At 38.8% G+C, this 21,866-nt stretch overlaps 1 protein-coding gene across 2 annotated transcripts in view; it reads right to left on the bottom strand.

Moving 5' to 3' along the window:
- LOC144017673 (ephrin type-A receptor 6-like) overlaps window positions 1–21,866 on the bottom strand; it is a 51,829-nt gene that overhangs the window by 25,393 nt on the left and 4,570 nt on the right. For both annotated transcript variants that reach the window (XM_077519495.1, XM_077519496.1), the window contains exons 2-6: window positions 16,439–16,503; window positions 10,381–10,509; window positions 9,676–9,825; window positions 9,441–9,602; window positions 9,139–9,367 (exon numbers count right to left, since the gene is read on the bottom strand). In XM_077519495.1, coding sequence (XP_077375621.1) covers window positions 9,139–9,367; window positions 9,441–9,602; window positions 9,676–9,825; window positions 10,381–10,509; window positions 16,439–16,503 — 735 coding nt within the window. The remainder of the gene's footprint in view (window positions 1–9,138; window positions 9,368–9,440; window positions 9,603–9,675; window positions 9,826–10,380; window positions 10,510–16,438; window positions 16,504–21,866) is intronic.

Raw genomic sequence — 21,866 nt, 5'->3', positions numbered from 1 at the left:
AAAACAGTGTGGATTGATTCCTTTTCCCCTGACTTATCTTGGCAGACAAATAGACCACTAATATTGCAGGCACAGTTAATTTAGTCAGAATGTGTGCAAGGGTGAAAATCATGGTTCATAAACTGTAGGCTATATAATTATACATCTAAAAAAAAAAAAACAGGCAGTGGAAAAAAAACACACAAAAATGAATTCATGAATAAATATTTCATCATTAGAATATTATCCAACAAGAGTGTAGTACGCACTATTCTAAATAGGAAGTTTTTCCCCTTACAATGATCAGAATCAGCCTACAACACATCACAATAATATCGCTTGGTACTATTTTGCTTTAGTTACAAGTATTTATGCAATATTGCATAATCTCACCTAATTTGAAATAAATACATGGGTTAATCCGTAGATGATTTTCTTAATGCTGGAAAGATGTGAGCATATTTTGGTTGCACCTTAAAACACTTACTGTACTTGTGACTTCATTTGCTCATAATGAATTGCAACTGACCTAATAAACATCCATCCATCCATCCATCCATCCATCCATCCATCCATCCATCCATCCATCCATCCATCCATCCATCCATCCATCCATCTATCCATCCATCCATCTATCCATTCATCCATCCATCCTGGCTGGAGCCAGCCCTAGCTGACTTTGGGCATAAGAGTGGCTGGTCGCGAGTCAATCTCGGGCCACATATGAAGACTGACAAGCACAAAATCACACTCATATTCACACCATCACTGAGTGGGAACTGAACCCGCACTGCCTGTCAGGTGAATGAACCACTATACCACCAGTGACGCCTGGCTAGACCTGGAGAGGCAGTGAGCATGTGTGTTTCCATTGTGATTAGCACAAAAAGTATCTGTGACCTTTTCTAAAGCCATTAAAAACAAGATATTGGTTGTTACTGTGACATAGTACGCTTCAAATATATTCACAGGTAGCATGTGGACTCCAAAGGTACTGCAACAGCATATATAAGACGGGTTATAGAATCTAACCTCCCATGGACATTGTTACCATGAGACTGTTATTGATCTTCTTTGAAACAAAAGCTAGGAAATGTGTTGCAATTGGGGTACATTTGCATATCACATATTGTCACCCTCTTAAAATAATGGCCTAAATCATATTTTATTTAAACAATTATTATTGTTATTATTATTATTATTATTATTATTATTATTATTATTATTATTATTATTTTATTATTGCCTTAACATCTCCTCAGGATGCTAGCCACCTTTGCTGAAATGGACTGCATCTTTAGTTAATAAACACATCATTCTATTCTACCTATGAAATTAAATTACTAATTAATATGATATAATTTGGTTCCGTTTTAAGTGTTTTCGCAAAAAAAAAAAAAAAAAAAAAAAAAAAATACTATTGTATCCATTTTATTCATCAAAGATTTACCTGCTACGTCATGCAACAAAAGCTCTGCGCCTAAAGTGACTAGAACAACCAGATGGATGAACGTCGCGTAATTGTATTCCCAATATCGGTCCGACAGTTATGGTGCATCCCAAATCGAAAGTACAAGGACAAATGTGTGTCTGCAAATGTAAATGTACAAACTGTAAATGATTGGAAATCTCCGCATCTGTGCTGAGACAAGTATTGAAAATCATGCCCATGCGTACTCCTAATGAGAAAAGCCATTTTGTGATGTCACCCAGTCGCTGACCATTCAACCATATTCGCTTGCAATGTTACATTGTGCCCATGTTGAGGTTGTGCCAAAGGCAAGAAACAGATTTGAGTTTGCAGCTGTTTGTTGCACTCTGCTAGAAGCTACAAAGATCACCTTCAGAAAGCAATTTCAATCCAATTTGTTCACTATCACTTCGAAGGCATTTTATAAGCCAGGGCATTCTTATTCATGAAAGGCACAATTTTCACAAAAAAAAATATGTATTCACAATGCAAACCAATAAATAAATAAATAATGAAAATTTGCTTGAGAGGCTAGAAACTTCCTCAATGGAGGTGAGACCATAATATAATTTGAGAATATGAATCAATTCGGGCGGCACGGTAATCGAGTGGTTAGCACGTCCGCCTCCCAGTTCTGAGGACTCGGGTTCGAGTCCAGGTTCCGGCCTTCCAGGGTGGAGTTTGCATGTTCTCCCCGTGCCCGCGTGGGTCTTCTCCGGGTACTCCGGTCTCCTCCCACATTCCAAAGACATGCATGGCAGGTTAATTGGGCGCTCCGAATTGTCCCTTGGTGTGCTTGTGAGTGTGGATGGTTGTTCGTCTCTGTGTGCCCTGCGATTGGCTGGCAACCAGTCTAGGTTGTACCCCGCCTACTGCCCAAAGCCAGCTGAGATAGGCTCCAGCACCCCCCGCGGCCCTTGTGAGGAATAAGCGGTCAAGAAAATTGATGGATGGATGGATGGATGGATGGATGGATGGATGGATGGATGGATGGATGGATGGATGGATGGATGGATGGATGGAATAAATTCGACTAACTTGTTGTTGCTCTGTCAATCTGTGAACGAGTTTACAGTTCCAAATGAACTAATCACAAAATGACAAGATGTGTATTCATTTCGAGGAAATGGATAAATTATGCACTGACCAAGCGGCAGCTCATAACCGGATTTGGACACCCCTGCGGTCTAAACAGTCTAATAAAGTCACTTATGGTGCAATCATAACATTGTTAGCCGTGAAATTGTGGTTAAAAAGGTAATGCATGGAAACGGATGAGACATTTATGGACAGTGACAACGCACTGATTAAACGAGATCACCTGCAGGGGCTTATCATGCACATTTGCATGAATGTAACGACACACTTGGTAAGAGTTGTTTAGACGTCAAGAGCTGGAAGTTTTCTCTTGGCTTTTGCTTGTCAGAAACAGATGGAGCCCGAAAGTGTGTTTACGCCGGTCTCCCAGCTTTGATATGCAGATGGAGAGTTCACAGAGAATGAGTGATGCTCCAGTCTGGGAGGACGGCGTTTCGGGTCGGGGTAAACACAGCCCTTAATGGACAATGACTCAGATACAACTAAGAGAATGTATTGATTTCCTCATGGCTCATCCAACCTAATCAATCGGGGGCCTTGAGGCACTAGAGGTGAGCAGAGCTCAGTGCAAACTAAGTGAAGTAAACTGACCTCTGTCACTGAGGGTCACCGTCAAAGAAGAGAAAGAAAAGCTGCGTGGGTTTTATCGTGGAAAATGGGTAATCAGCTTCACCGTTCATCTCGGTTTGTTTCTCACAGGAATTTTCTAAGACATAGCTGAAGATTAATCACTATACGGTGGTCCTTCACTTTTCGTGGGTAATAACGTTCCAAGCCCACCCATTTTGTTGCCGATTGCCAACTGATAGGAAACTTCGAAAAATTGACGAACTAAGCATTGCCGGAAGGGAGTTTTCATCCGTCAATGTAATTGTCAATACGTCAATAAATTTGGCAATCCGTCAATGCCACAGATTGACGAATGACGGACCATTGATGGACGCCCACTTCGAATGGCAGAAATATTGGCGGACGTCCCATTTTGTTGACGTATTGTCGAATGACGGATTGATGATTAGTTTCGACTTGAAATTTTGAGGGATTGACAATGTCCCGACTCTTGATGATTGCCAAATGACGGACGCTCAAAATTCATTGAATCCTCTTGTGATAGGTGAATTTCCGTTATGTAGAGGTTCTCTTCCCAACTCTACCTCCACACCTTGAAACACGTGTCTCACTCAATAAATGTAACTTTTAAAATACAAAATTAAGAATAAATACCGAGCTAGACCCCTATTAAGCCACTATGAACTGTCCCACATGGCCCACACCCTTCTATATTACACTTAATGAATGTAACTTTTAGGGATAGAATATCAGTACTGATATTGGACATTTTGACGAATATCGGTATCAGCCTTTTTAAAAAAAATAAAAAAAATCTGACGGCCGATAAAAGGTAAATCTAAAACCATTTTAATCTACTCTTTATTTAAATTTTCAGTTAACTTTATATAAGAGATGCTGCTGAACCTGAGAACCTTCTGAAACTTTTGTTTTTGTTCGACATTAAAACAAAGTAATGTGAAAGTTTAAAATTTCAGGTATTTTTAAATTTTGGGAGAAATTATTTACTGTATTAAACTACAGAGAGCTATGGATTTATTTAAGTTTCCATTTAACTTTTTAAGGTGTACTCATCACCTTGGGAGCTCGCTGAACATTTTAGAAATTTAAAAGGATTGTCTGTTTTCTAAGATTAAAAAAAAAAAAAAAAACTTCTACATTTTGAAAAGTCTGAAAAAGTGTTTGATAAACATTCTTTAACATTAGAAAGTCTAGATTGGCATTTGTATTATTAATATTAACTGAAAATTAATATCGGCTTCAAACATCGGTTATCCTTCTTGACTAGTAATAATCGGCATCGGTATTGGCTATGAAAAAAAACATCGGTCTATCTTTAGTAACTTTTAGCATGCTAAATATAGAATAAATACTGAGCTGCTGATAAAGTTGTTGTTTTTTTATGTAAAAATGACTTAGCATACCCAGAAACCGAGTTACAAATGTCACAAATGAAAATCTGCGATACAGTCAATCTGTAATAACTGAATCGTGAAGTAGCGAGGGAACACTGTATTGCCTTTGGACTGAATATACTGTATTTCAGTGACATGATGAGTATTGTAAAACTTGTGCTAGAAATGATGCTTCTTGGGGAAAAAAAAAGACAACCCATTTGTAATAATTACTGTGCAGCAAAAAAAAAAAACCAGAGAGGCTCTTGAGGCTAGACAATAAGAAGAGGCATAGCAAAGACTGATATCGTCTCTTGGAAATGAAATGTGGGCCGTTAGCCGCAGAACATGACATTGAAAAGACTGGAGCCGGAATATGCGGATGCGAAAACGCGTAATCGCTTAGCACGCTTGTGGGTTTTTGCTCTTATTTGCATCTATATTGGGATTCAAGTCATGTTCCCAAAGACATCTCTATTAGCTTCCCCTGTAGTTCAGGGTCTCCTCTGGAATATGATGAAAGGATATGGAACAAATAGCATTAGTACTATGATGTTGCCTTATCTAGGTCATGATATAACCAGCCGATCTTTGAGTAATCCTCTAGTGGCTGCCGCTGAATGAAAGGAATAGAATAATCAGGCAATCGACAGAGATGTCAAAACAGTCTGGCAGCATGCTATCGGCTTGGAAAGCGGGGTTTGATAAGGGCTGATACCTTTGTTTAGGCTGATGGGAGGGAGAGACGGACATGTTGGAGAGAAGCTGTGCTCATATTTGGGAGCGCTGGGGTTTTCCCTATTCTCTCTCGCTCGCTCGCTCTCCCCCTCTCCGGCTCTCACTCGTTCCCCATGCTGCCTCTCAGACAGCTTTGATCACAGCTCCCTTTGAAGCAGTGTTCCAAAATGAAAACGAGGAGAAAGCAGAAGTCATCGCAAGTTCACGCCTAAACTTCCTGCAACTACTTGCAAAGTGCACTGCGTTTTTTTTTTGCTGCAGAAGTTCACCGAGTCCAATGACAATTTTTAATTTCGATGAAATCACTCGTTAAAAAGCAATGCGGTAGGATTACCATTGATCACATTTTCTAATAGAAATTTGACTAATTAGAATGATGTCACTGATATAAAAATTGTGCTGTGAGACTGAATTATAAGAGGTGGTGTGTAAGCCAAAAATAATAAACACACATATACACACACACAGACAGAGCGATATGCGAGCACCGTATGCTGGCAGCCGACTCGATTCCCTTCATAACAAGCAGGGGTTTGGCAGATACACAGTAATTAGTAAGTGTTTTTCAAAACACGAAGCTTAAAATATTTATTTGCAATTAATCACGAGTTCCACAGTTAAATCGTGATTGGTGGCTAATTAATCGCAGATTTTATATCCGCTCGAAATGTTTTTTAATACTAACAGTAAGATGTGAGTGGAAAAATATGTTTATCTTATGCCAGTGCTTCTTAATTATTTTTTGTTACGGAAAAAGAAAATATTTTACTTTTGCCCCAGCTCTTCGCCGCAACTACAAATAGTATCGTCTGTCTATGAAATTGTTATAAGTACGCTTCTGCATATCATTATGTCCTTATTAACATTCAATTTTATTAGCTTTTTTTTTTTTTTTTTTTAGTTTTTGTCTGACCTCCTTTTCATCCCTGTTAAATATTTTTACGTTTTAGATTTTTGCATTACTTCTGCTCTGTGCTGTGTGTGTGGTTGATGCGTGGTGCAAAAAAAACAAAACAAAACAAAAAAACAAAATAACTACACTTTAGACTAGAGCTAATACTCCCTTATGCACACTCTGACTGAGATCACCACTGCCATCTACTGTATAGGATGTGTAATTAAAAAAAAAAACATGTTCCCTGGGTTCACCCCTTGACCCCACCCACCCCATTATTTTAGGACTACCTTATGCAATTATAAATATTATTATTGCAACAGAATAATATTAAAAATCTATATATACATTGTTATCCTAATAGCATTATTGTGCAAGTCGTTTTCAAATTATTGCCACAATATCAAAAAAAACAAAAAAATAACAACAACAACATGCTTTTTTCTTTATGTCTTTGTAGACTGTCAGTTGATCAGGTCATGATAATCTGCCAAGGTTGAATCGAGGCAAATGGACTCTTTTGTTTGTTGAATATGTTGAGTTTTTTTTCTTGTTTTCTAAAAACATTCAAAAATGACATTTATGCTCCGGGGATAACGACATGTGCTGTAACTTTGCGAGGGCCAGGTGATTTGACGCTACTAGAATTACTGTCCTGTTCACTGAAGTGGCTGTCAAGATTCGCTTGACTCTGGTGCAACTCCGGTACAAAAGAGAATGTCAAACTACTGTCAGCAGGGGGCACGCAAAAGGGAGGATAAATGTAGGGCACCGTCTTTCGTCTCATCAGTGATCACTTGTGACGGGCCTCTGCGGTGTTTAACCACACTTTAAAGTGTCAAAAATGTACAGAGAATAAATGGGAAAGATACGTACAAACACGGTGGCTTGTCCTACATACGAGCCGTGCTAATGACCATTGGCCCTTTGCAATAAATGTGGTTACGGTATTACCACTTGGCTTGCATCTGAATTTCAACTGGGCCTGCTGAGACTCTTCTTTCAGTCTGTAAAACGAATGACAGTATGTGCACCTCAACTGTAACCATGCCCGGCATCTTAATTTACCGCATGCCTTCATTACTACAGTATGCCTGAGCCTTATAAATGAAAAAGAGGGTTGGGGGACTTCGAGAAAGGACAAGACGCAAGCTAAATTAGCAGTGGAACTAACAAATGAAGGCAATTAGCCAGCTAGCCCCTCACTCTGTCTGCACTAATTGAGAAACCAGGCCAGCAACTATCCAGAGCAACCCAACAGCTGTGGTAAACTTTTCGTCTGACTCTCGGGGCACATTAAGTAATGCTGATACAACTAATTAGAGTTCCATATCCCAAAAAGCCTTTTACAGAAACCTTGTGGTATTTATCAGCCTTCTCTGGTCTCATAATAATAGTTCATGGATGTAGGTTCTCCAACAGCACGGCATTTATTGTTGTAAAAACAGACAAATAAACACCTTGATGTGACAAGTATTGCTCACCCGCTGGAACAACATAATTGAGTCCAGAGACGTCCTTGTGGAGCAAGTCGTGATTTAAAAATGTCAGACAATGTGCTACTTTTGACATACTGCCACATTCTGGTTTCTAAAGATAAAATAACAGTGATGAGCAACAATGCAAATGAAGGGGAGAATAGGGCAATGAACAGAGAATCAAAATAAAAGGACAAGGAAGAGAATGAAGGAAAAGTAAATGAAGAGGGAAAAAAAGAAGCGATTATGATGGGAGGTAGAATGGAGAGCCTGAGAAGATCCTTCGGGACAGGCAGTTTATTTAAGTCGATCTCGAGAAGGAACCAGAAGACCGGTGAGGTCTCTTAATGTGATGGAAGGTTATTGGGCTTATGTTTTTTTGTTGTTGTTGTTGTTACATTTTCTCCGCCAACAAAATGGGAAATGTATTCATTTGCACCCGACTGCCTGTTTGTTACTTGTGTAACTCGACAAATTGTGAACAGGTTTAGATGTACTGTATGACACTTTTGAGTTTTCATCATTGTAACTATTCTAATTTAGCTAGTAAGATTAATTCTGGATCATGTTTAAGAATTGAATAAAGCAAAATTAGGATTGCTAATTTAGCATGGAATGAATAGGAATTGCTAACTGCTAGCATTCTATTTATTGTGTTTGCTTTGCTCATTGATTTGCTTAATGCTTTCAGCAGATTCAAATCGGGCCTAATCAATCCAAAATTAAAACAAATTATTGAAAAGAAAGTAAGAATGTCTGCAATGGTCTCTTGAAGTAGTTCTTTAGGTGGTGTTCACGCATACCAACAATTAAACAATTTTCCCACTTTTCAATCAGTTGAAAAAGGTCAGATTCTGACATGTCTTGACTTATCTTGATGATCTTGTGGTGTGGGATGTGTTAAGATTGATTTTTCCTTTTCTAAATCTGTTTGCAAAACGGCCAGAGATGACAGTCACAAATGTGAAAGCTGTTTAACATTTGATGTTGTAAATCCTCATGTGTGTGGTAAACACTGAGTTTAGCTTTAGCTAGGAACTCCCTGATTGTGCTGTTCAACACAACTAGAGCAAATCAGGAAGCCACCTGATGGTTGCATTGTTGCCGGACACAAATAGAAAAAAATGTTCTATTCACAACAAAACATGACGGAAGGAGTTTGCCCCAACAATAAAGCTTCAACGGCAGCTACCAGTTAGCTTAGCATCTATTTTCTCTGCTGTCCTTAATTCTTCTTTGTATTTTCCAGAAGTTTGAGTGTCCTGTGGCACCATACTGCCTCTCACAGGTCATTCTAGGTTCTACACCAGACATCGGTGTTATCGTGTGGGGTCTTATGTTTAAAAAAAATTTGACTATTTGTTGTATGTATACTTGGTATAACTCTCTCCAGTCACATATCGTCAGTTGGAGACAGTTGCCACTCAGATGTCCTTAGGAATGTTCCTAAGTGTTTTTCAGAAAATATACATTGTAGGACTAAAGAAAAACAAAATTGCAAGAACAAGTTCTTACTCTGGCAGTAGCCGTCCATTTCCTCATGGCCAATGCTACATACGCAGTGACCCAGTGGCACCAACCAGTCTCCATCAGCGCCGCAGTACAATTTTGGCGTGTCCTTCTCTTCTGCGTTTTCGACACAGGCACCCTTAACCTCCACCAGCGAGGAAGAGTCCCTATGTGGTACGGTGTCGGGAAATACGGCCAGATTCCGCCGAGTCGACGGACAGCGTTTGTAGAACACCTGATGTAAACAGTCAAATAGGTAGGTCAGTTGGCCAAAGGAGAAGTTTCATAGCTCAATGCTTTCTACTGACCTTGACAGAGACAAGAGCAATGCAAGCTCCAACATCCTGGAAGGCCAAGTAGAAACCTCTCAATGTCAATGGCCCCACCTCCCTGATTTCAGTGTTGAGACGGAGAACACGGTCTCCAAGGTCTGTCTGAGTAAAACTCTCATCTGCCGCAATGGTATCAACCTTGAAGTGATTATAAATACTTTATTAGAGCAAACGGGCTTTTTTTTAACACAAGATTTTTGGGGATTCTGACCTTGGCATAGTCAGTAGGCCGAAAACGTGTCGCTGAAGGCAATGGTTCGTTGGTCTGTAGGTAGAAGAGGTTGAAGGTTTCTTTACAGGTGCCAGACACCCAAGGAATTGAGTTGCAGTCTCTCAGAGTGAAACGAAGCTCCACGTATACCTACAAGGAAACGTAAATATAGATTCACTGAAATCGCCCCAGGATGATTTATCACTTTTAAAGCCATATTTCGAGCAAACAAATTAAAAAAATATACATTGGAGGTATGTGAAATGATTCATTTGTCATATCTTTAAATGCTTAGGTTTGTAAAAATGTGTTATACAGCTACGATTCTGTCAAGCTGGGCTGTACTCCATTAGTGAAGACTTCCCGTGTCATGAATGATTTAAAATTATGTTTATTGATGAACCTGTATATGTTGGCATAGGCTTGCATAATCTGTTTTCTGATACATTACTTGGAAGGCTGCCTTCCTCGCTTGGAGTTTATATTTTCAATGTCCTGCTACAGCATTTATGAATTTCCAAGCGACACAATTACGGTACGTACGTGTATGAATGTATGTATGAGTGTATAAAATGGTAATGTGACACTTTGTGACACACCCAGCCAACGTTGCTTCTCTGATTAGTTTCACAGACCACCAACCTGAACCGTACTTTCTGATAAAAGAACAGTGAGGATACATTGAGAGTGTAAAGCAGCCCAGACCCTCTGTGCTGCTTGTCGCTGGATCCATCCAGATCGAAGCCAGTTGTTTTGGTTTAGCTCCATTACATGGCAAACTTGGAAGGTGTGAATTGGTCTGTTTTGTTCATCCATCTCGGTGATTGCATCCCACTGGAAAAAGAAAAAAGAAAAACGTGGATGGGGTGGGGGCTTCAAATATGCAGAGAACAAAAAAGATATCAAAAGAGCCTTTTTTTATTTCATCACTTTTTTGGAAGAAAGGAGTCATCAAGCCTGGAAACCAGACTCATCGCTGTAGCGGTGAATGACTCTGGTCACAGCAAGTGCATATCTGAGGTGGAGCACATCTTATCAAGTAGGCAGTGGAAAAAGCCAATCAGTGAAGAACAAATATGGCCGATCGTTTGTGCATAAGCATTCTTACAGATGAAATGTACATATAGCACTTTTCCCAGTCTTATTACTACAACCATGTGCCAAACACGGTGACATTTTCGGCGTAGAGGTAGAAAATAATGTGAAAAAACCGTGGAGAAATCAATGAATTTAGGCGGCCTTAGCGTAAGATGGCCGCCGGTGACTTAATTCTCACGATATTGACACACGTCTTCTTTCAAAATAAATACTTCTAGTGCCGTCATCTGCTAGGGCTTTTAATGACATTATGGTTCTGGTCATTTAACTGAGTTTGATGCGAAATAAAAAATTGTCTGCCATGCGCCATTTTGAAATTTATGAAGAGTGAGAATAAGTCAAAGCAAATAAACAAATTTGATTTCATGGTCGAACAGCGGTCAATGAGCGCCTGTCCAGACCACGGTCTTATATAAAGTATGAACGGACTAACAATGCCGCATGGGAGAAGTGACACCACCGACGGCCATCTTATGTTGCCACTCACTAAGACCACTTAACTTAGATACATTTATTTCTCAGTGGCATTGCATTGCAATCTTAGTGTTTTTACAGTTATTATCTTATTATCTATATATTATGTTATCTGACAGTTTTTGCATTTGTTGGTCCTCCTGTATGTTTCGATCCGTCTTTCCCGATCTCTGTGGGATGTGTTGTCATCAGTTGTGCCGCGGGAAATGGGCCCTAATTTAATTAATTGATCTCCAGAATTATTATTTATTTACTAAGAATAATGTATCATTGTTCATCAATCTGCCCTTTTGTGGCGTATTAAGGAAAGTTTCTGTCAGGCAAATTGCTCATATAAAAAGCAGCAATTGATGAAAAGACACAGATTAGCAGTAAGCAGGGATGTGACACGACTAGTGTCTCTGGAGTCCGAACAATATCTCGATGCCATTCAACCAATGCTCAGATAAATGCTGGAATTGTGCTCATAACTTTAATTCTTATATTTTATTCACTGATTTGTTTTTCGGTGAGATGACACTTGAACTTCTTGAAGGTTAAAATAATCCAGGTGGGAATCTCACTTGTAAAGCGGCAGGATCAATTGAAATCTGTGCCCTGAATTGATGTATCAAATTTACATACCAGCCAGGCGCGTCTCCCGATCCTAATCTTGCAATCTTGCAACGTATCACATGATAAATATGACAAAGTGTTGTGATATTTCGCTCAACTGTCGTGAAATTTGCCTGTGAAGAGTTGTTAGTGGAACACACTGATTGCTGTAAGATTAAAAAAAAAAAAAAAAAAAAAAAAAAAAAAAAAAAAAAAAAAAAAAACTGTCTACCATTACATTTGGTCATTTTAAGCATCTTTACACAAACTGCTGCTTAAATGTTTTTCCCAAGCCACATTTTAGATTGAATTCTTACCTATAAATTATTAGGAGCATTAAAGACATCACTGCTGAATAAAATTAAATTGCAAGTGATCCACATTGATGCAAAGCACATAAGAGCATATAGGTTTCTCTCACTAAGCAATGTTGGCTTTCCAGATGTGTTTAGTGAATTAAAAGACATTTTAATTGTGTTAACTGCGACATAAAGATTTGAAAAAGAGCGGCTTCAAAGCTTTACATCATCACTGCAGGGGTTGAAACAAATCAGCTGCTTGTCTCGCTAACTGTTAAATAGCTTCCCCTTTCTCACCATGCAAGCTTTTTACACCTTGAGGGTCTTATCTTGTCTGTTTTACAGCTTAGAAGTGATGAAGAGATGAAAATAGTCAGACTGACTGGCAGTTGTCTCTGTGCACATCACTGCTTTGTCAATGGAAAAAAAGTGACCTACTTTTTATTTTTTTAAAAGAAAAATGTGATTTAATTTCAGAATGAATTTATACCATTTTATTTGGTCTTGTCATAGGAAGACTTGAGTCATATTTGTTTCATAAACCAAAAGAGGACGATCAAATCAAAATCACGATTAGTAAATTTTGCAAATTAAACACTACATATTCAGTATGTGAAATTTGGTATGCTTAAGAAAATATTATACTGGTGTCCTACTTGGATTGATTTTGCTCGAAAAAGCGTGACTTGCATAGGATTTCATACACTTTGCATGAAGTAAAAAGCCATTATGCTCTCAAACTGAAAATGACTATGATTTGTTATTCTATGTTCTTCAGCATTCTAAAATGCACCCTTGGGATGTGACATAGTTCAAAAAGGAAGGGAAAAAACAATTCTGCCACCTCGTCTGAAAGATGGGCTGCATCAGATATGCACCGACTAATCACGGAGCCTATTAACTGTTAGACACACACGCGCACACACACCCATGCACGCACATATATACACATCAAATCCAATGCAACAACTTATTTTCCTTTTTTTTTTTTTTTTTTAAAGATAATTGTTGTTTTCTTTCTGTGTGTTATTAATTTGACATTTTTATTTTATTCATAATCTGCAGTGGCGTACAATTGCAAACTATCATAATGTGTTTACAAAAATGTGTCCCCATCACTTTTAACAGATTTATTTTTGTCAACGTGTTCATGAATCTATAATTCAGCCACTTTCCCAAAGACTGCATCTTTTATTACAATTTAGCGGCCAGCTTTTGTGAAGCAGTCAGGATAGCTTGAACGTGAGCTAGCAAGGTTTTGCCAATGGTTCGGCGACACAAAATAGAAAATGGGCACCCAATTTGTTAGCACTCCATGAAGTGGAATTAGTTCCATTAAGACAAGGCTCCACTGTTCCAGCAGATTGCTTTCTGACACATTAATGTTCTCTCTCAAATGTGGTCTCAAATTCACTGCGCTTTTCTGAGACTTCTTTGTGGCATCGGAAAGAAATTGTTTAGGCCGTATACAAGCATTCAAATTCTACAAACTTCCTACAAACTGTGGTAACTTTCCAACTCTTCTTGTTGCACTACTTTTTTTTTTTTTTTGTCTTCCCAGTGGGCCTGGATCCAGCTTGTGAAAGAAAGCTTTGACAACTGAGCTCAAACAACAGAGAGTTTCTTTCTGGCTAAAATCTGAATGAGTTGGAGCTTTAAAGCCACACACACTACTAATATTTTGGATGATGTCATTGAACATGAGCAATAAAATGACATATTCAATGTGAGAACAGTGTTTAAATAAGGACTAGTAAGACTTCAATCGTGACAACAGCTAAAAACATACAGTATGTTATTATTATTATTATTATTATTATTATTATTATTATTATTATTATTATTATTGTTTATCCTCTTAGCTTTGTGTTGCAATAATATGAGAAGCGTCACTATCATGGCAAGAAAGGCATAAAATGTGAAATTTGACAGATTATGAATCAGAAACCTAATTATGCAAAGACTCGATTAAGATATTAGACATTTAATTGATAGAGAGGTTATGAATGAGTTACTACGCGTATTCAGTTTAACAAACACGCACGCACGCACACTCATAGCGTTTATATCAATAACAACCGTAGAGAAAGTCAACCTGGCAAAGAGCAGTGAGATTTAAATTACAACAGCCCAATTTGTCATCGTCTCCCTACAGGCTGGGTAGAGATAAACATTATGAAAATAAGGTTAAATCTCTGCAGTTGTGATGAATTATTGATTTGATGTGAATCTGCGTGGAGACGTTTGGTGTTATTGTTCAACCAATTACTGCCAACGTTAGCCGCCAAACCTCCTGAGTTGCTTTTTTGAGAGAAGTTTTCTCCAAGGAGGGTACAGCGGTTGGCCACGAACTTTTTTATTTATTTTTTTTGTATGTTGTTTCTACATATCGGCTTTGCTGCAAAGGATTTAACACTATTTTTTTTTTTAATAAAAGCCAAGAGCACAACATGTTCAGCTACCATTTCATGCCCTAAATTAGACCTGACATTTTAGAAAAATTACTGCTGCTCCATGCCGATGGTTGCAAGTTTCATCTTCATACATTGATGAGAATGAAATCAACTGTGATTTCTCATTAAGCTTAGTTTTTTACAAGCCTGCTGAAAAAAAAAGAATTACATGCTATGGTGCTTTTATTCCGTCTCTATGTTTCAAACATGTGCAAGAGTGTTTATATTTTGTAAAGTATCGTAAGTTTGAGGGTAATTGTGGTTTATATCGGTAAGTGAATACAAGGACAAATGTGACAGCTAGATGAATAAAATGGTCTGAATGGGTCCTATTTTCGTGCAAGTCTAGTGCGACGCACAGTCTAACTGCGCATGAATGATCGTTTAATTCTTTTGGTATTTTCCTAGTTTATATAGGTAGAATTACGTGTAAGGCTGCGTTAAGGGGGATGGAATACAGCCGACTCCCTGCCATTCGAAGCGGCTCCCCTCATTCCTATGCAAATCAGGGTGGTGGGAGTGCCCAATGCGAAAGCAGAAATGGACTCATTGGGGTCCACATGCAAAGTACAGATGATGTTGTTGGCAATTGGAGACTGCCTTGCACACACGATGGTGGGTGTGTCTGCGTATTTATGAATGAAACTTAATGACATCCACCACACAAGTCCGCGGAACGCCAAATCTGTCTGCCTGTGCCTCGACCAAACCCACCAAAATTTCGCTACGCCACCATTGCCACAAGATAGACTTGGTTTTGTCGACAATATAATCTCATCTCCTTTTTGTCGGCCCATTGAAGCGCCCAGCCAGGTGCAAAAATGACCCAAAGACAGTAGACTAGACCTGCTAGTGCAAATTTCACACTGCAGTATTTATATGAGAAAAAAAGGCTATGAGTGTATTACGTCCTAAATCCTAATGAATATCATTAAGTACACCTGCGAGCTAACTGATTAAATAAGAGTGTGGTGTAATCTGAGTAAAACAAAGTTATAACTTTATACTTTTGTTTTTGTTTTTCTCAATATCTATAATCAAAAGTAGCTCTGTGAATGCATTTATGTTCTTAATTCATCGTCCAGGAAACAGGAACTACTCTGAACAACAGAATGGAAGAACAAACAAACACCACTGAAATGAATTTGCTCCATGTGTTGTCATGATCTGTGTTTTTGTTGACTTTGTTTTAATTACATTTTGTTTTGTCGTGTCGTGTTTTGTCCCCTACAGCCTATCAGCTCCCTCCAGCCTTTTGTTTCTCGTCCAGGTGTATCTCGTCAGTTAGTGTAGCATAATTTATAATTTATGCTAAAACTTTTGTACTTGATATTATAACACTGTGCATGTTAACCCGACATGTAGTATCCAATGAGTGCATACTACATTTATATGTCCACATAATGAGAATATTATGCCAGAAGATAAAAGTCATCAACTCTGCAATATCTCCTGAATCAGCTGAATCTAAGCTGCCTCACTGTTTGGATGTTGTGTTGCATCACTATCTAATGGATTTGGCTTCATAAGATCTGTTATTTTAGAGATGGATGACATGACATGTGATATTCTGAAAATGTTTCATCTAAATCATTGCCTGAGGAGAGAAGCGGGGAGGTCACCTTGATGTCTGGACATTTTGTCTGCTGTTGATGTACAAAACAGAGTGCAAGTTCAGATGACCATGAGACATCCCGGCGTTATAGTGTGTTTACAGGCTATTCATTTCCATAAAAAGGGGGAGCTTTTTTAGTATAGTCATCTCAATCATTTATAGTCTATTGAGTGGTGGAGGTTTTCAACATAGGTTTCATTCTTCCCTGAGTCAACGCTAATGTCACTCACCCCATTGATAGGATAGGTTTTCCAGTCCAGTTCCCCCAGCACTGCTGTGGTGTCCAAAAGAATCACTGGAAAGAGCAGAGCAGCGAGAGAGGAAGTCATGTAAAATGGAGTAGAAAGAGCGAGATCACGGCGGGACAAACGCAGCGAGCGGCAAAAAAAAACGAAGAGGGCGAATGCGAAAGAGGTTGGATGAGGAAGTTAAAGAGAAGAGAAATGGAAACGACAAAATGGGAAGAGAATAGACAATACTTATCAAGCTGTCAATGAGCAGCAGAACGAGTCGTAACGGCACTAACAGATTCAACCGAGGGTGAAATAACAGCTCTTTTGAAGGTCTAGGACAACACAGCTCGAATAGACACCTGGCTTCCATCTATAGGGAAAGTCAGGAACTTTCTTGTGAAGAGGTCAGCCGTAACCTTGCTTGGCAATTTATATAGCACCTTTCATACATTCAAATGCAGCTCAAAGTGCTGAACAATTAAAACATCCATAATACAATAAAAAGAAATAGCCCCCCCCGTATCCCAATGATTGTACCCACAGACACACACGCCAACCACAACATGGCGGGGCACAGAAGAACCCTGTGAGGAAAGGCATCCAGGAGGAGTTCATCCACACATCACATACTTCGGAGAATACATCTTGTAGCACTCCCGCAGATAACCGCCGGAGGTTCAGACCAATCACAGAGCGACATTGTGTTTGGGGGCGGGATATGCAACTGTGATGAAACCAGGAAGCCAGCGCCGACGCAGGGGCTAAAAAATAAACCCAACATGGACGAATGGACGCTACAATTAATTCTGTTCTCGCAGAATTACACACCGTTTCCTTGTTGAATGTTGAACAGCGCGAGGTGCTTTGTGCATTTCTAGTTGGTAAGATGTTCGTGCGTTTCCCCCTTTCGACAAAAACGAAATTTTCACCCTTGGCTGTGATTGGTTAAAACAAACATGCAGAATGTCGCATCGTCCAATCAGCTCGAATTATTGTACAGAATCTCCCACCTTTTCCTGACGAAATTACTGTGGAGAGATATTTACAGGTTAGCTCAGCGGGGATTTCTACAAATTGGATGAATAAAAATATGGAAGAGTGAAAGGCTGAGGTAAGGGTGTAAATCTAAGTAGGACTTAACCGACCAATTGTGATCAATTTTGTTGATGACATCGTATCTGTCCGCAGTATAAAAAATAGCTCTACCTCCTGGTGGTTAATTTCTTCCAATTAAAGTTTTTGTTCTCTTTCTCAGCAGCAGATAACAGTGACATGCAGAGGAGGTTAAGGAGCAAGATGGAAGAGACACTGCACATTACTCTGATTAAAGTGCATTGTTCTAAAAAAATAAAATAAAATAAAAAAAATGGTGCCAGTGGGTACTAGTTTTCCCCAAGGACAACATGATTAGCCCGCTGGTCTGTTCGAAAAATAGCTCACCTGTAATGAGACATTATGATTTACTAAGAAAAATTAAAACAAAAGATGATTATTAACATTTATGTATTTAAAGGAGTGGTTAGCATGTCTGCCTCCCAGTTCTGAGGACTCGGCCTGCCTGGGTGGAGTTTGCATGTTCTCCCCGTGCCTGCGTGGGTCTTCTCCGGGTACTCCGGTCTCCTCCCACATTCCAATGACATGCATGGCAGGTTAATTGGGCGCTCCGAATTGTCCCTTGGTGTGCTTGTGCGTACGGATGTTTGTTCGTCTCTGTGTGCCCTGTGATTGGCTGGCAACCAGTCCAGGGTGTACCTCGCCTACTGCCCAAAGCCAGCTGAGATAGGCTCCAGCAACCCCGCGACCCTTGTGAGGAATAAGCGGTCAAGAAAATGTATGGATGGATGGATAAAAAAGGTCAATTAAGGGCTATAATTTTAATAACAAACACCACAACATTTTTGCCCACAATTATCATATCATCAGAATCTAATATTGGCCCATGCCGAGCCGTGAGTGCGTGGCCATATTGGGGTGACAGATGCTGTGAAGGGGGGAAAGAAAGAGCCAGCAGAGGTACCGGGACTCCATGAGTTTGTGATGGCGTGGCCGCTTTACAGTGCACCATTGTTGACCAATACAGGCACATCTCTGGGGGTTGGGCGAAGCAGTGTGGAAGTTGGGAGAAGAACAAAAAGAAAGTCTCTTGAGGGACAGGGAGGAGCACTCCATAATTATCGCCACCATGGCCGCATAATAAGCAAAATTTCTGACAAGCATTGTTCTCATTATAAGAGGACGAATTAATAAGTAATTAACGGGAAGCCGTGCTAACCGCCAAGCCATCTAGTAATGATGTCGCGAAACAGCAGATTAAGTGCTTAGGTTGTACAGTTCACTTTTGACAGAATTGTGGCTGTAATTGCGTCACAGCGGAGAGTAACCAACTATGGACAACAAATTAGCAGCTAATTTAATAAGCGTCCAGAGAGAAAATAATTTAAGTAATTTAAGTACGCAGCAAGCACACGTCCAAAAAACAGAAAATTAATCAATAAGTTTGTACACTCAAGTTCATATTGTGATATACAGTATACAAAGGATTCAATTCATACCGTGATACGATTTCTAGGTCATATCAACAAGACATTGATTTGAGACTTTTTCAAGCAACTATAATCATTAGGACTAACTCAGACTACTGGTTCAAAAATGTCTCATTACACCCCAACTCTCATTCAACCACATTTTTTTAAATGAATTTAAAGACAAGTATTTAAATGTGCCATGACTTTTCCAATAAAACGTAATCCAAGCAGACAAATGTGACTGAAAAAGGCATTTCTGTGCCATCTGTGGTACAAGACTGCAGAAAGGCACCACTTGTGTCTGAGTGAGTCGCAGCAGAATCCGTTCCGCTAAAAATAAATCCATTCACGTCAGTATGAAATGTAGAGAGCCACTCTGGACTGCATATGCAATCCACGCTTAGACAAAAGCCTTCTCAAATCCAAAATTGCAAAGCATTTGAGCTTTTAAGCATTTACAGTGACAATTACGGCAAATTACAAACATTCAATTTCTCTCAGGTCATTGCTGCAAATAGCGTTTGCAAATTAGGCTATTGCAATCACCTGAAAGTCCATTCCTTGACATCCAATACTTACACTGATGAGATTGTTTTTCTTTTAATGATTTATTTTCTATGATTATTATGACTGGGAATATCCTCCGCAGCATGAGCACTAAGATGCTGTATACAGAAGTTGCAGTTATGTTAATTATGGACAAAAGAGCGGTGATTAGCAAAATATCGTACTTTTAATTAGTGTACATTTTTATATTCAACTCCCATAAGAGCATTTTATTTTTAGCTTTAGGGCTGTGTATTTACATTTTACAGGTCTGAGTGTTTCGCTTGGTAATAATTCAACAAAGCGTCCAAACAGGGTCTCTTCTCGTCTCCTTGTCGTTGTTGCACAGGTGGAAAATTCAGAATCCTCGTTAGACTTGTAGGCAGGTTTTGTAGAATGTTCTGAACTCATAATGCCAAGTAATCCACTATGCTCTGGTTTGATTGCGTATGAGTAGTTTTGTTGCTGTTCTTCCTCTTGGGAGATTCTTGGACCAAAACCAAAAGCAATCAGCTGTCCAATCAGAAAATGAGAGTGCAAATAAAGATTGTAATTACCTCGTGATTTGGCCTCAAAAATCCAGTTTGTTCAATGAAACACATGACACACATTTTCACTTTGTCAAAAACAATGTGAGAGAGAATCCAATGTTAATCAGACAGGTGCACTAACAACTGAACAACTTTTTTTTTTCTTAATGCATGAGTACAAACAAGAATAATCTAGAGCTCAGCCCGCTGGTCACGGCTCAGGTTTGAAGAGATTCATTATCTGGCTCAGCCCTGTGAGCCGATTTGATATGATGAATGTGCAATTTCCTTCTCTACACAGACAGTTAATTCCAATCTCTATCAATAAAGCGAGTCCCACTTCAGTGGTTGACATCATAGACCGGAGAGTCACATCTTCAGATGACCTGCCACTCCGGCATTACAGCTGGATTTTACAAATGTGGATTAATGCATTGGTTGCGCAGAACACAGCCGATAACCTTTTGTAAGGCTAAATCAAGCAGTTAGTCAGGATTTAGGATAATCCCCGCCTGCACTGTCCAAAAATTATATATACATACATACATATATATATATATGTATGTATATATATATATATATATATATATATATATATATATATATATATATATATATATATATATATATATATATATATATATATATATATATATATATATCAGTAATGACAGGTTCATTCAGATATACGTAAAATGACAACAACAAAAAAGTCAGTGCATCATACCCTCTCAAATTAAGTCGTACCATGTTGAATCATATCATATCATAATCCCCTTGAGTCAAATCGAATCGTTCCACTTTCAAATCGAACCTTCCTTGAATTTCGCACCCCAAGTACCCCAAGTATCAAAAACTGTCGAATTGTGAATCTGGAATTTATTATTCAGAACTTTTTATCGAGAAGACATTTTTTTGCGTCTCAGATGTATTTTAAAATTTAGTATAACAGTAATTCCATAATAATATATTATATAAATTTCTACATTGACTGCCGTCACTGAATCCACATTCAATTTCTGCTTTTCTGCAGGCCTTTGGCCTGCCTTCGTTTTTGTCTCCTCTTGGCTTCAGATCAGGCTACTGACTTGGCAATGGTGATGCAAACCCCTTCGCTACATCAACAGACGTCAAGAATATTCCACCGCAAGTAGGTAGGTCTATATCGCTGTCAAAATTGGCGCTCGTGATGGCTTCATAAATATGAATTTCATCATGGTGTAAACCCCTGGTAACATTGACGCACAGGAGAGCGAGACAAAACTTTACCAGAAAGAATCATTACATCTCCAAACCATTTAATTCACTAACAAGGATCTTATCTAGTTATAATGTTGATTGATTGATTGATTGATTGATTGATTGATTGATTGATTGATTGATTGATTGATTGATTGATTGAAATTTGTAAAGCATGGCGACTGAATTGCTATTACATGTTCATCAGCTACGACTGACATTGTCACACTTAATGCTTTTACTGGTACACAATTAATACTTTTGACCATTTTAATTGACAGCCTGAGAGATATTACCGGTGTTTGTGTCCGTGACTTGCAATGAGCATACTGACAGATATTTTCAACATTTTGGTAACCTAATCTGACATTATGAAACGAGCAAATATTAGAAACATCCCTCAGTATGATTCAGTGCAGTTTTGCACCACTGCCAACAATAACAAAGATATTGATATATTCCAAAATTAACACCTCTTTAAAAGTCTCAACTAAAACATTAAGATAAAATTATTGCGCTGAATCTCATTAACTTGTGCAGCATATGCACTGTTGACTGGCAACCAACAACTCTGCAGTATACAGA

This window comes from Festucalex cinctus, chromosome 4 (assembly GCF_051991245.1).
Source record: "Festucalex cinctus isolate MCC-2025b chromosome 4, RoL_Fcin_1.0, whole genome shotgun sequence".
Taxonomy (NCBI): domain Eukaryota; kingdom Metazoa; phylum Chordata; class Actinopteri; order Syngnathiformes; family Syngnathidae; genus Festucalex; species Festucalex cinctus.
Note: the sequence above shows the minus strand (reverse complement) of the source record. Positions and strands in the feature narration are given on the sequence as shown.